This window comes from Salmo salar, chromosome ssa24, assembly GCF_905237065.1.
Source record: "Salmo salar chromosome ssa24, Ssal_v3.1, whole genome shotgun sequence".
Taxonomy (NCBI): domain Eukaryota; kingdom Metazoa; phylum Chordata; class Actinopteri; order Salmoniformes; family Salmonidae; genus Salmo; species Salmo salar.
Window position 1 is genome coordinate 8,451,624 of NC_059465.1, and position 14,690 is coordinate 8,466,313.

General features: G+C 41.6%; 1 protein-coding gene across 4 annotated transcripts in view; it reads left to right on the forward strand.

The window, feature by feature from the left end:
- The first annotated feature begins 5,807 nt into the window (after positions 1–5,807).
- nsmfb (NMDA receptor synaptonuclear signaling and neuronal migration factor b) overlaps positions 5,808–14,690 on the forward strand; it is a 46,688-nt gene continuing 37,805 nt past the window's right edge. For 3 of the 4 annotated variants that reach the window (XM_014171026.2, XM_014171027.2, XM_014171028.2), the window contains exon 1: positions 5,809–6,302. In XM_014171026.2, the coding sequence (XP_014026501.1) occupies positions 6,232–6,302 (71 nt within the window). In that variant the 5' untranslated portion in view covers positions 5,809–6,231. Of the gene's footprint in view, positions 6,303–14,690 lie in introns of all 4 variants that reach the window. The other variant, XM_014171025.2, reaches the window with a different exon arrangement.

Consider the following 14,690-nt stretch of genomic DNA (forward strand, 5'->3'; position numbering starts at 1 on the left):
TCCGTGGCCGTCTCATCTCTGTGCTTGCTTTTCTAAAGCATCGCACACAGCTTCCTTGTAGTCGACTGCATAGGCTAAGTCAACTGTTTCCCTTTGGAGGAACTTGTGGAGTGGTGGCCAGAAGGCTTCTGAACATCAGAAGGAGATAGACAGTTGAGAACTTTGACAGTTTTGCCAATAGGCCCACAGCTAGGGCACTATTAACAGTGGCCAGGCACTGAAGTAGAGAAGGAAAGTTCTCCAACACTGTATTGACAGACTACAACTGGCATGCCCAGCGGGTGTTAGAAAACTGAACAAGCTTAGCTTGCTGCACACCCAGTTGTTTCTGTACTTTTTTGAATTTCTGATGGTTAACAAGGCTTCCACTAAAGAAAGAGAACATTCCCTCCCTCCAACATGTCAAACAATTCATTAGCTTCTGGAATGGCTTTGCAGGTGTGGCACAATACCAAATGTAATTAATGAGCGTAACAGTGGCATAAATTGCTTCCGGATGTTTCTTACAGAAACATCCAGAAGCAACTACCCCACTCATCACTGAAGCACCATCATATGGTTTTGCCACACATTTGAATATAATTTGACGTTAACAGTTGCTCAATTGAATCTGTAATTGGCTTTGCATCAAAACCCCTTAGCTTGTTACTGCCAAAAAAACGCTTGAACACCCTCTGGAGTCACATACCTAACACAGACTGCCAACTGTTCAATGTGTTTGACCCTGGCTTCATCTGCCATTACTGCAAGCATTTTAGATTCCTTAATTTTCTTGACAATTGTTACTGTTATTTTGTTGTGAGCAGTACCCAACCATTTCATTTTGTGAAGTTGGAGAGAGGTAGGGCCTGTGGGATGATGGATTTTACAACTGAAGAAAAGGGTTAAATACTTTGAAGAATTTCATAACCTCAAGGAAATGACCTCGATTGCTACTTGTTTCTGCTTCGTTATTACCACGGGATGGTTTGTTTACAGAGGAGAATTGCTATTGCTACTAGTCTTCTAAGATTTTTATTTATTTATTTCACCTTTATTTAACCAGGTAGGCAAGTTGAGAACAAGTTCTCATTTACAACTGCGACCTGGCCAAGATAAAGCAAAGCAGTTCGACACATATAACAACACAGAGTTACACATGGAGTAAAACAAACATACAGTCAATAATACAGTAGAAAAACAAGTCTATATACAATGTGAGCAAATGAGGTGAGATAAGGGAGGTAAAGGCAATAAATAGGCCATGGTGGCGAAGTAAATACAATATAGCAATTAAAACACTGGAATGGTAGATTTGACAGATGAGTGTGCAAAGTAGAAATACTGGGGTGCAAAGGAGCAAAATAAATAAATACAGTAGGTGAAGAGGTAGTTGTTTTGGCTATTTATAGATGGGCTATGTACAGGTGCAGTGATCTGTGAGCTGCTCTGACAGCTGGTGCTTAAAGCTAGTGAGGGAGATAAGTGTTTCCAGTTTCAGAGATTTTTGTAGTTCGTTCCAGTCATTTGCAGCAGAGAACTGGAAGGAGAGGCGGCCGAAGGAGGAATTGGCTTTGGGGGTGACCAGAGAGATATACCTGCTGGAACGCGTGCTACGGGTGGGTGCAGCTATGGTGACCAGCGAGCAGAGATAAGGCGGGACTTTACCTAGCAGGGTCTTGTAGATGACCTGGAGCCAGTGGGTTTGGCGACGAGTATGAAGCGAGGGCCAGCCAACGAGAGCGTACAGGTCGCAGTGGTGGGTAGTATATGGGGCTTTGGTGACAAAACGGATGGCACTGTGATACACTGCATCCAATTTGTTGAGTAGGGTGTTGGAGGCTATTTTGTAAATGACATCGCCGAAGTCGGGGATAGATATTCTCCTCTTTCTGTTTTTCGTTGAAATTTGCGACTTGTAACTGTTCTGCTATGTTTCCATGTGTAGCGCAGGCAGTGTAGTATTGCCATGAAAGCACATTTTTTGTGTGTGAGGATTTGCCCTCATGTTCATGGAAAGTGTCCAGAGCACTCTTCCAATTTTGGCATCTGGTGGTTATTAAACAATCTCTTTCCTTTCCCAAATTGGCGACATGCAAAGCAAAACGCATCATTTGTGCTAACAGAATATTCCAGCCAATGAAAAATTTGGTACCAGCTTTATTGGAAAGCTCTTTTCTGCAATCCAAATTGCTGCTGCAGATAGTGGGCAAGTTTAACTTGACTTGGACCTGTTTGCTTAACACCCAAATCATCTGGCCCTTGCTGCTTTGGTCCTTGCCATATGTGTTCTCTCTCCCTCTGTTCTCCTGAACGCTCCTCTGTCTGTCTTGTGTGGGCCTCCCCTCGCTCTCCCTATGGTTCTTCTGTGTTCTCCTCTCTCTGTCCTGTCTGCTCCACTCTCTCACTCCCCTCTCTTCCTTGCTATCTGAAGTTCTGCTTTACTCTATCCCCTATATTATTACAGAGACAGAATAATATCAGTGCCGTAGCAATATGGCGTAAACCCTCACACACATGCGCGCACACACACACACACACACACACACACACACACACACACACACACACACACAATATGAACAACAAATAATATGTTTACCTGAATTGAGCTAAAGTAAAGGTCACATCTGGGACCATTTCTGTTCCTTAAAATAATAGCAGTTCACTGAAACTTAAGCCTGATTCAACTCTCATATTTGGACAGTAATTGATTAGACAGTAATTGATTAGTTAAGTGATGCTTTTCAGGTGGTGAACAGAGCTCCAGCAGATGGATTCAGTGTTCACAACATTTGCTGGGTAGTCCCTAGTTAGCTAGCTTTTGAGTCAACATGTAAATTACTCAAATCTGGCTTATCATGGGCTAACAAAACACATCGTTTTTTTTAATCAAAATGAACTATAGTAGTAGCAAGCTAACAAAGTTTACCTCCGGTTCTCCTTCTCAACTTTGCGCTCTCTCCTTCAGAAAATGAATAGTCGCCTGCACGCGCCGAAATATAATTTCTTTGGAGGAATAAAACATGACTTTGGAAAACGACTTTGACCCCGCCTCCTAAAGTGCCACTATACACAGAGATGCTGGTTTTAGGCAGCTCTAAAAAGGCAGGGCAGGCTGGGGCTCATGATTGGAGTCTTCATTGTAGTGTGTAACGCAGTGTAGCCTAGTTTGTTTTACACCATCCCAGCAGCGCAAAAGACTCGAGGCTGAGCTAAAATCATTCGGGGCTAAAGCCCTGAAAGCCCGGGTCTGGTGATGTCACTGCTTGTAGGTCTGGGCAAACAGAAGAGTACCCACCATGCTTACCAAGGCACCTTTTACTAAAGCAATAAAGGGGTACTCTTCTCTCTGATGGTCTAGCAACCATTTTGATAATTTATAAAGCCCTAAAAACAAAACAAAAAAAGACCTAAACCTCTCCCCTAAAGCCAATTCCGTCCCTGGCTAATTTTGGGGTCTGAAACGTTCTCACTATCTGCCCATTGCACTCACAGACACACCCACAGGCCATTGTCTTAACTATTCATATTTGGGCTGCAAATCTGACGAGGACCCACTAGTGCTCTAAGCATGTTTTCGTTATCTAGCATCTCCACATGGAACTGTGAAAAAACATTGACAAAACTTCAGCAGGCATGTCAAAAAAAGAATCACACAGACGTTTCAGCGTCAACTTCCTTCAGAGTGTGTAACTGAACCATACTTCCCCTGCTTCTCTACCCATCCCCACACCCCTTGGTCTCTGTCTGAGATAATGAAGCAGGTGGGAAGTCTCTGATGTACTCAGTAGCAGTCAGTCCTGTAGATCCAAAGATAAAGACTGCCTCCCAAATGTCACCCTTTCCCCTAGTGCATTACTGGTCAGAAGTAGTACACTATGTAGGGAACAGGGTGCCATTTGGTAATCACACACATATATATTTTTTATGTTGCTCAGATGGTGGTGGAGAATAGACTGCTCCATGCTTACAATGCTGTATACTGTATGTAAAGATGCTGTAGCTTTTAGCCAGGCGGCTCTGTTGGAGTCATGTGTGGCAAGTGAATTGAAGCTCTGAACTGACACAATAAAGCTATATACCAATCCCATTGTCTCATAGAATACACCGAAGGCACATTGAAGAACACTCTTATCTTTTTCTCCAAAATGTCTTCATATTTGTCCATTGCAAACCAATTATAGCCCTTCATCCAGGTCCTCCTATCTCTCTCTCCAACTCTTTTCACCCACCACCTCTATGGCCTACCTACGATGACTTCCTTGTGCATCAGCTGTGTTAGAATAAGGGCTGTGCCCCAAATGGCACCATATTCCCTATATAGTGCCCTAGTCAAAAGTAGTGCACTATATAGGGAATAGGGTGCCATTTGGGATAGAAAGTGTAAAAAGAGACACAGTCAGGCAGGAATGTTATCTGGTGTGAAAGATTCCCTATAGCAGCCATTCAGGTCCTGTCTGAGTCAGTCAGCTGTACCCCTGCTGCTAATGCTGTCGAAGAATCTGGACATCCTTCCTAACAAAGGTTCTAGGGTGCGTGCCAAATGCACCCTATTCCCTATATTCCCTACACTGACCAGGGCCCCTTTATAGTGGACTACTTTTGACCAAGGCCCCTTAGATGCCATTTCGGACACAGACAATGACAAAAGTTCAGGATTCTTATGCTTGAGAATCTCTACTTCGTATTGTTTGGGGTGAAAAGATTGTAAATTGATTGCACTGCAGTTGTCACAGTCTGCGTTTCTGTCATAGACGCTGTCCGTGGTGCTGAAAGAGCTGTTGTTGTGGCAAGAGGAGTAGGAGTTGTCAATGGCGCTGAAATAGCTGTTGGCGCTTGGGGTGTTGTCCACAGCACTAAACCACATCTGTCAACAGAATTTGGTCAGAAGGAGGGTATGCTTCGTCAATGATGTCACCTCTGTACATACTGTGTTGATGACGATGACAAGGTAACCAAGATGGGTGATTCAGGCCTTGCTTTGAGACAAGGGCTGACTTACTTCATCTTTAGAAATAATAATTTTGCTAGTAGCCTACCCACAGTTTACTGGTTCACTGTAAAGAGGCTATCGTGAATTTGACAGTAGCTTACAGGCAGCTCAGTGGCAAGTAAAAATCTGTATTTCATATTACAGTACACCTACTGTAATGTAAATATGGTATCAAAGCAAGTACTGTGTAGTGACACACAGTACAATACCAGAAAATTGACTGTGTTATACTATAAAAAAGTAAATACTACCGTAACCGGAATGAATGAATGAAATTCATTGCAGGGTTTGTATTTCAGAGTATTATATTGGTGCAAGCAGGTTGGCTTCTAGGTAAATGTTTACACATTACAGCATATTAATGAAAATGTGTTGTTTTATATCACTTGCACTTCTAATGGCCTAACAAAGGCATCCAAACTAGCAGCGACTACAGGGTAAAACAGACCAAAAGGACATGGAAAAGTGCTTAACCATTTAAGGTTTAAGACTTGCTGCCACTCCAATCTGTTCCCTTATACATGTTACATTGATGGGGCACTATAACACCATAGGAGTTCAATTGGTATGGCATTCTCCCTCACGGGTGCAACAAATATTGCTTCTTACAAGGCAGTCCTCAAAATACTGCATGTCAAGAAACTAACTGATTCAACTGAAGCGTGGTCGTCACTAGTTACCACAACCACAAAGTCATAAACCCCGCCTATTTCTACAATTTCTCTTCTTAAAATCTGATTTTAAACCTAACCTTAACCCTAACTTTAACCACACTGCTAACATTATCCCTAACACAAATCTTAAATTAAGGGGAAAAAGCTAAACATTTTGGGGGGAATTTGTACGATATAGCCAATTTTGACTTGGTCGTTTTAACTAGTGGAAACCTTTTCACCACTAGTGGGTGTATGATAAAGGAGTACAGCACGAGGGGCACGCAAGCAACCGCGCGCTACGAGCCGGGCACGTTTTCTGCTCTCTGAGTCACCAGCGCTGTTGTTGCGCTCGCAGTCACACACCACAAGCTTTCCATAGTTACCAAGAGATTTTTGTTTTAGATTGAACGTAATTAAGTAGGCTATGAAATTACAAAACTGGTTCTTTTTTTTTTTACAACTCAGGGTAAAGGGGGAGTTTTCCCATTTGCCGTGGTTCCGCTTTACCTCCGTGTTTTCAACGAGCTTTTATTTCCTTCATATCTGATCGCCCATCAGTGTAATGGTCTGGCTTTTTTCTCGTGTCGTTTCCACTTCAGCATGGGAACTGCAGTGTCCAAAAGGAAGACTTTAAGGAACGATGCAATATCTTCTGTGACCGCAAAAGTTAGGTGAGTGCCTGGCCGGGGGCTCCTCCGAAGCTGGCAGGGTCTAACCAGGTGCATGTTGCGGCGCTGATAACTGTTGGAGTAGCGGTGTTGGTGAATAGCGACTCTGCTTTATTGTTCAAGCAGTAATTCCAAACGAACTAAACACATTTTATAAACCTATATTACAATGATATATCAACGATAGCCTATCAAATGTGTTTCACTGTTTGCTGTTGTGGGGTTGTGTGATCAAATATCTGCTTTGCAAAAGTATTTGCAATTATTTATTTCATTTCATGGAGAAATCTGCTATCATATCAAGCCCATCATTTATATTCCTCGAATGTATTTTGTTTTTATTGGGCTAGCTACAATGATAATGGCTTTTATCAAGTCATTGGACAGCCATGAGAATTTGTAACAGATATGCTTTGAGCAATAAGAGTTAGTAAAACGACCGAGACATTTATTTGTAGGCTACACTCCTTATTCGGGCGATTTTGCAACTGTGTTAAGAAAAAAGTGTTTTCTTTTACACATATAAGTTGACACTAAAATAAGCTTAAACGTTTTGTTCATTTTTCAAATATGTCATTTTCAAAAGTCTTTTATTCCTGTGTTCCACTGTTTCGCATTGAGAAGGCAATTGTCCCACACCCTGACCTTTGATCTTCTGCTATGTATTTCAACATGAAAATGATGATAATTTGTAAATATTTAATTCACCTGGTTAGAAAAGGAGTCAAATAAATGAAAGCTATAGAGATTTGTTATGTGTCATAAGTCCTAAATATATATATTTTTTCTACAACATACAGTTGTCCCACAATTTTATGTCATTACCATTACTCTGAGCAAAATGATACATTATAGTGCTTTTATCTTAAGTCACACATGAACTGGGAACTGACCTTGGAGAACAAGGATATGCCATGGAGAGTGTATTATATTATGTCTCCATCTTCAAGAAAAGTCACTTTGAATATGTCAAGATCCGAGCATATTCTGAGTCATTACAGCAAAGGCTCTAACTCATCTAGATGATCCTCTATTTGAAAGAAAACGTTTCATTATGTTGTGGTTGGAATTTATCAAATGATAGCTGATCATATATAACCAAGTAAACCTCATGGCCTGGCAGGTAAATTCATAAATGTTGCAAATTGTCATTACCAACACTGTCATTACCACCACAAAATGTGTCGGTAATGACGATTTCCAGATTATTACCATTACAAAGTATTTGTATACCCCTGCTCAATAGTGCTTAGTAAATGATATTTTACTGTCTTTGTAGCAATCAATGATATTTTAGATATCGATTTCCACTCACTTATTTTAAACAACTAATGCAATGTATTACTGCCACACGGTCATTACCACCTTAATGTACACATATTTCTTAAGAAAAAATACATGTAAACATGAAATATCACACATCTGTCTACATCAAGTAGTTGTTCCCAATATAACTAATGTAAAAATTATATAATAATTTGAACAATAAATTACATTGTTGATGGTAGCCTCCGTGCAGGTATACAAGCACAGCCAGCAAAGGCCCATATTTATAGATTAAGGTATTAAAATAATTATTTATAAATGTGGTGGTACCAAATCCCATAGATAGATAAACCAAATAATCCAAAAACCCATGATGTTTTTCAATCAGTTTTAAACTAAAATGGAATGTTTTACAATGCAGTGGTAATGACATGTGCAGAGGGAAACAGAGGAAAATTGAGTAAAGTCCATGTATTGTCAAATAAAATGGTCACAGGCATTACCAGTTTATGGTTCCTGACAAAATGAAAAAATTATTTCTGTTAATGCGTTTAAAAAAAAAAAAAAACATGTTACATATGCCCATAATTGCAAAATCACCCATTTATCTACTGTAGGCTATTGTGTTGTAACTCAAGCAGTACCCTTTGTACTATCAAGCTTCTTAATGCCCATTAGCCAAGATGGGGTAATGGTATTTAACATATTTTGATTATTTACACTCCTAGAAAAAAGGGTTACAAAGGGTTATTTGCACAGGGATAGGCTTCTACCAATAACCGTTTTGATCTGAAGAACCCATTTTGGAAGACAATGGTTCTTTGTAAGGAAAAGGGTTCTACCTAGAACATTTTACATCCTAAGAACCGTTTTTGGAAGAAAGGGTTATTTGATGATTATTTTGGCAGGCAAGAAGGATTGTTTGGAAGGCAAGAAGGGTTCTACATAGAAGCATTTATCATATTTCCCAGCATGCTCTAGTGCAGGGTGATTTTCAGAATTGTTTTTAATATCTGTGTTTTTGCATGTACATTGATTGATTCATTTTATGCTACACAAAGATAAATAGCATATCTTTTTTCAAAACTAATCAAATTTGTTCGTAGTATAGATGATTGAGGTAGTCTCAGTATTCAGTCTTCTCTACCCTGGCAATCATTCTGTATGCAGGTTGCGGGTGTTTAAAAATTCCACTTGTTGGATATCCTAACTCTGTCTGGATTCCAATAGGAATTTCACATCCCTTTGCAAGCCAGCATAATGTGATTTGCAGGCCTGATGTGGCCTCTAAACCAAGAGTTTCCTAACACCACTGTGTTATGGGTATAACTTGGCCCTCAAAGAAAGGCATTATGATATATGTAATGTATTGTCAGAAATAATTTTAAATTAAAGGCTAATAAGGCTGGTGGAACCATTCATAGAGGTTTCTAGGAAGAACCTTTATATGATAAAATTGTTATTGGTAGAACCCTTCATATCATATAGGGTTCTAGGCAGAACCCGTCATAAAGGGTTCTAGGTAGAACCATATACAGGGGGTTCTATGTAGAACCCTACATAAAGGGTTCTAGGGTGCTAGGTAGAAGCAAAGGCTTCTAGCTAGCACCAAAAAGGGTTCACCTATGGGAACAAGCTGAAGAACCCTATATGTGTGAGTGTGTGATCTGATATGAAAAGGCATATGAAATGCTACCAATCAACTGCACACAGAATTGAATCCTAAACCCTTGATTTCTAAATGGCATATAGCATGTAGACAACAACACATTTCTAAAAAGTTTCCATAATTTTTAAGCTTTCCAACCAACAGGCTCTGGCATCTATGGTGTGCCAGAAAATGTATTTTACACGCCCTCCTTCTTTATATATATATATCTCTCTCTCTCTCTCTCTCTCTCTCTCTCTCTCTCTCTCTCTGTCGCTCTCTCTCTCTCTCTCTCTCTCTCACACACACATCACAGAGTGAAACATACTGACCTTTACATCCACTTATACAGCCTCAACCACTTACACACACACACTTTTTTATTCTCTTTCTGTTACGCTCTGTCATACACACACTCACTCTATCTAGGCTACCCTCCCTCTTGGGGCGGCAGGGTAGCCTAGTGGTTAGAGCGTTGGACTAGTAACCAAAAGGTTGCAAGTTCAAATCCCCGAGCTGACAAGGTTGTCGTTCTGCCCCTGAACAGGCAGTTAACCCACTGCTCCTAGGCCGTCATTGAAAATAAGAATTTGTTCTTAACTAGTTAAATAAAGGTCAAATAAAAATCTATCTCCCTCTCTCTCACATACCTGCACACACAATCTCTTTCTGTCTCACACACTCTCCCCTTCTCTGTTTCTCATCTTAGTCTTTCTGTCTCTCTAACACACACTGTCAATCAAACTGATCACATTATCAAAGACACATATTATTTGACTGAAGCCCATGAGCTGTGTTTTCCACTTTTTCTATGACAGATTTCGAGACGTGTTCCAGACTCTTCAGAAAGCAATCACCCTTAACTTTAGTGTTCACTTTAAACACTATGATGGTATAATTTCCATGAGTTATGGACTTTTTTTTTACCAACCTGTAGATAGACTATAAAATCCATCAATGTAATGGTGGTGTGGTTTTACATCACTTCTGCCTCAGAATCACAATCACTGGCTGATTGATCTCCAGCGCCAGCGACTAAACATTGAAGGTCACTATTTCCATGTAGCAAACATGGACATGGACCAACTTGTTCTGACAATTACCCCGTGTTACCCAGGACATATCTTACGACATATCTTATTTACTGCTAGAATAAAGGTAAAATGGGTAACAAGGTAAGGACACAGACAGGATACAGTCTACTTCTTTATTCTGGTATGTTCTATTATTCATCTTGCATGGCTGGACTGGACGGTCGCTGGACACAGGACTGAGGGTGGTTTCAGCCAAGAGGTATATTTATGCCCTCAATGTAAATGGACTGATATCTGTACCTGAAAATACACTGGAACAAAATATTGATGTATCTGGCCTGGTAACATTAGAATAAGTGTATACTTGGCTACACTGGGTATTTTAGTAGAATTAGGAGGACAATTATTGCAGATGGATTGAAGTTAGCTTTCTCTGGCTATGCAAGTCAATAGAACTCCAGAAGTCTTGACGAAATTGTTTCATCTGTTGTACAATGTCATTTCATGACTACTCATCATACCAGGCAGAATGTATTGTGTGGCCACTTGCAGAGCAGTGCTGGCCAGTGACTGTATTGCTGAACACAGCAGAGAGAGCACAGTGGAGGTTCGCTCTATTACAGTCACGATTAGCCCTTTCTGGTTATTACAGCGCATCTTGGCTTCTTGTACATTGGCGTTGGGGTGGCTGTGTCCAAACTGGCACCTTATTCCCTATATAGTCAACGACTTTTGACTAGAGCCCTTTAGTCAAAAGTAGCACACTACGTAGGGACTAGGGTGCCAGTTCGGACGCAATCTTTGTATTACACAGTCACACGCTGCCCTAGTGCTGAACCGACAGCCACTTCTGACAGAGAGGTAATTGTCTGCCTGACACCTAGTATTTATTGTCTGAATCTCAGGCCATCTCAGTACTAATGTATCTTAATTAATCCACCAGCCTTTTCACCCAACCTGTGTTCAATTTTCTCTCTGTGCTCTTAGGCAGTCAGAGGGACACAGAGCGATATCCAGAGAGGACAAATACTTTAGATTAGGGCTCCCAGATGATAATAGAGTGGGTGCTCTCTCTCTCTCTCACTCTCACTTCCAATCACCCCCCTCTCTGTATGGCAGGGATTACAGTGCAGAGGGGATGTATCTGTGGTATCTGGCTGCTGTAATTACTCTGAGTACAGCCTGTAGAGGGAGCCTGGACTGGAATTGCACAGGGAGACAGTGATACTGTACAGTGGAGGCTGCCTGGCCCTCAGTGATCTGAGTAATTACACCCATGTTACTGTTGCGCCAACGGCAGACGGAACAGCCGAATGGAACGCGGGACACAGCGGGTCAGAAACTAACACTGCACACTCAGCGGCTGGCCCGGGCTACGGCGTTCGCGCTCAGCATAACTCATCATGTTATGCAAAGTAGGGCTGAGGTTGCGTTCCAAATGGCACCCTGTTCCCAATAGAGGCCCTGGTCAAACCTAGTGCACTATGTAGGGAACATGGTGCCGTAGGCTGAGACTGTCTGCATGTGGTCAAAATACTGATTAAGCTTACTTGGCGTTAACTACCCAGTGATTTCCTACATTTGTTGTTGTTGTTTAATCCAATTACGAAGCAATCATTTTTACGGACTCTGATAAACATCAATTTAATCACCTAAGAACCGCAGTGCAGAGAGTGAAACGGAGAAAGCGGCCAGCAGGTACTTAGATGGCCTGCCAAATTAGAGATTTCAATTTGAGAGAGAGAGAGAGAGAGAGAGAGAGACAGAGAGAGAGAGAGAGAGAGAGACAGAGAGAGAGACAGAGAGAGAGAGACAGAGAGAGAGAGAGAGAGAGAGAGAGAGAGAGAGACAGAGAGAGAGAGAGAGAGAGAGAGAGAGAGAGAGAGAGAGAGAGAGAGAGAAATTAATTGAGGACAAGAAACTAAGTGGCCAACTTGATATTTCTTGTGTCATCTTGTCATTTCACTCAATTGGATGTATTTGTATTGGAGAGAGAACAGAGTCGAGAAGAGAAGGCGAGAGAGAGAGGGACTGAGGGAATTATAGCGAAAGGCGAGAGAGAGGGGGGAGGGAGAGAGAGAGGGAAGGTAAGAAAGATGGGGAGAGGGAGATACATAGGGTGTCTCATAAAGAGGTCATCCTCTCAGTTAGGAGATCTGTGATGAGATTCAGTGGCTGAGCAGGAACACTCTGTGCCCCTCTTTCCCAAATGACTCTAACACATTATAAAAGAGCCCGGTTTGGTGTCGATGAGACACCCAGTAACTGGGCTACACTCATGATTTCACTAAGACACCCAGGGCCAGAACACCAAAGGCTGGCTTTTTGACACAGATAGGGGAAAGAGGCTTCAGACAGTGACTTCAGGCACTACCTCATTGAGCTGAACTTTTCTTTCTTCATGTCTAAGGGCCAGGATTCCTTCCTGATTACCTGATGAGGAACAACTCTGGGCTTATAACTAGGGCCTGTAGTTTTTCCTGGTCAGGTTACCCTACTCATGTCCTCTATTAAGGCCCCAATGCATTTTGTCGTCACAGCCCTCTGCATACACATCAGTATAATGTATTTACATTGCACCACACCACTGTATGCTTGAGTGTGTTTACTTCCCTATACATTACAGCACCACAGACAAAAACAAAGGCATTTGCTCTGCTTTCACAGAACATGCAATTTGGGTTTACATCACTTTTCTTAAATAATCTTCTCCACTTTCTTACTTCAATATGCATGATTGCAATCCAAGGTGAGCTAGGAACAGGGCGATATCAGTTGGTGTTGTATTGGACCTTTGTAGTGCCACAAAGAGATTGGCTCCATGCCACAAGCTAGTTTGTCCTCTGGAAGTGGTTGTTGTGAATGTGTTTTGTCATCCCATTACCTTTTACACACATCCCTTTAGAATGTGTATAGGAAGGAGTGGAGCCAGAGAGATAAGGGATGATAGCATTCTCTCCTCTCCCTCTCTCTATCAGTTACTGGGACTTTTCAGGGCAGGTTGTTGTTTATTGGGATGAAGCGATTTCCACTAGATGTGCCAGCTGCAGAGTCAAAATTAGCTAGCCTATATATCGGAAACATTTATGAAAACACAAATTAGCTTTTTGGTCTTCGTTTAAGGTTAGGTTAGGCTTAAGGTTAGCAGTAAGGTTAAGGTTAGGCATAAGGTTAGCAGTGTGGTTAAGGTTAGTGTTAAGCATAAGGTTAGCAGTGTGGTTAAGGTTAGGCATAAAATTAGCAGTGTGGTAAGGGTTAGGCATAACATTAGCAGTGTGGTTAGGGTTAGGCATAAGGTTAGCAGTGTGGTGAGGGTTAGGCATAAGGTTAGCAGTGTGGTTAAGGTTAGGGTTAGGCATAAGGTTAGCAGTGCGGTTAAGGTTAGGCATAAGGTTAGCAGTGTGGTTAAGGTTAAGGTTAGGCATAAGGTTAGCAGTGTGGTTAAGGTTAGGCATAAGGTTAGCAGTGTGGTTAAGGTTAAGGTTAGCAGTGTGGTTAGGGTTAGGCATAAGGTTAGCAGTGTGGTTAAGGTTAGGGTTAGACATAAGGTTAGCAGTGAGGTTAGGGTTAGGCATAAGGTTAGCAGTGTGGTTACGGTTAGTGTTAAGCATAAGGTTAGCAGTGTGGTTAGGGTTAGGCATAAAATTAGCAGTGTGGTAAGGGTTAGGCATAACATTAGCAGTGTGGTTAGGGTTAGGCATAAGGTTAGCAGTGTGGTTAGGGTTAGTCATAAGGTTAGCAGTGCGGTTAAGGTTAGGCATAAGGTTAGCAGTGTGGTTAAGGTTAAGTGAGGTTTAAAATCTGATTTTATGACTTTGTGCCTGTGCCAGCTAGTGATTACAGAGCTGCCACCAGTACATGAGTCATCCCAATAAATGCCAACCTGCTTTTCAGGGAGAGAGCTGCTACACGTGCTGCCTCATATTTAATTAGTTTGAGTGTGTGTGTTGTAGCAGGGAGAGGGCCGTGGCTACAACAACAAAGCAATCCCATTTCATAGCAGCATCCCCCGGAGATGTGTACAGACTGCACAACGCCAACAAGCACCACTGACTGGGGGGAGGATTATAGCCCTGTGTATCTATGTAGGTGTGTGTGTGTGTGTGTGTGTGTGTGTGTGTGCTCGCACGCATGCGTGTCATATGTGTGTAAATATGTGCGCACATGCTCTACTTGTGTTAGCCTATATCCTCTGTGTCTCTTATGTGCAGTCTGCATAGCTATGTGGGCGTGCTTAGAAATGTGTTTGTAGAAATGTGTTTGCGTTTGAGAGTTTATCTAATTACCAGTATTAAACCACTTCGTACTGCTGGCCATGTTTTTTTTCCTGTTGCCAATTTAAGAGAGCAAGAACAATAGCTCTAGCCACTAAATAAAATATTTCCACATTTAAGGGAAAGGATTTCAAAAAAATGTATGTTGAAGAATTAAAATTAAATGTAT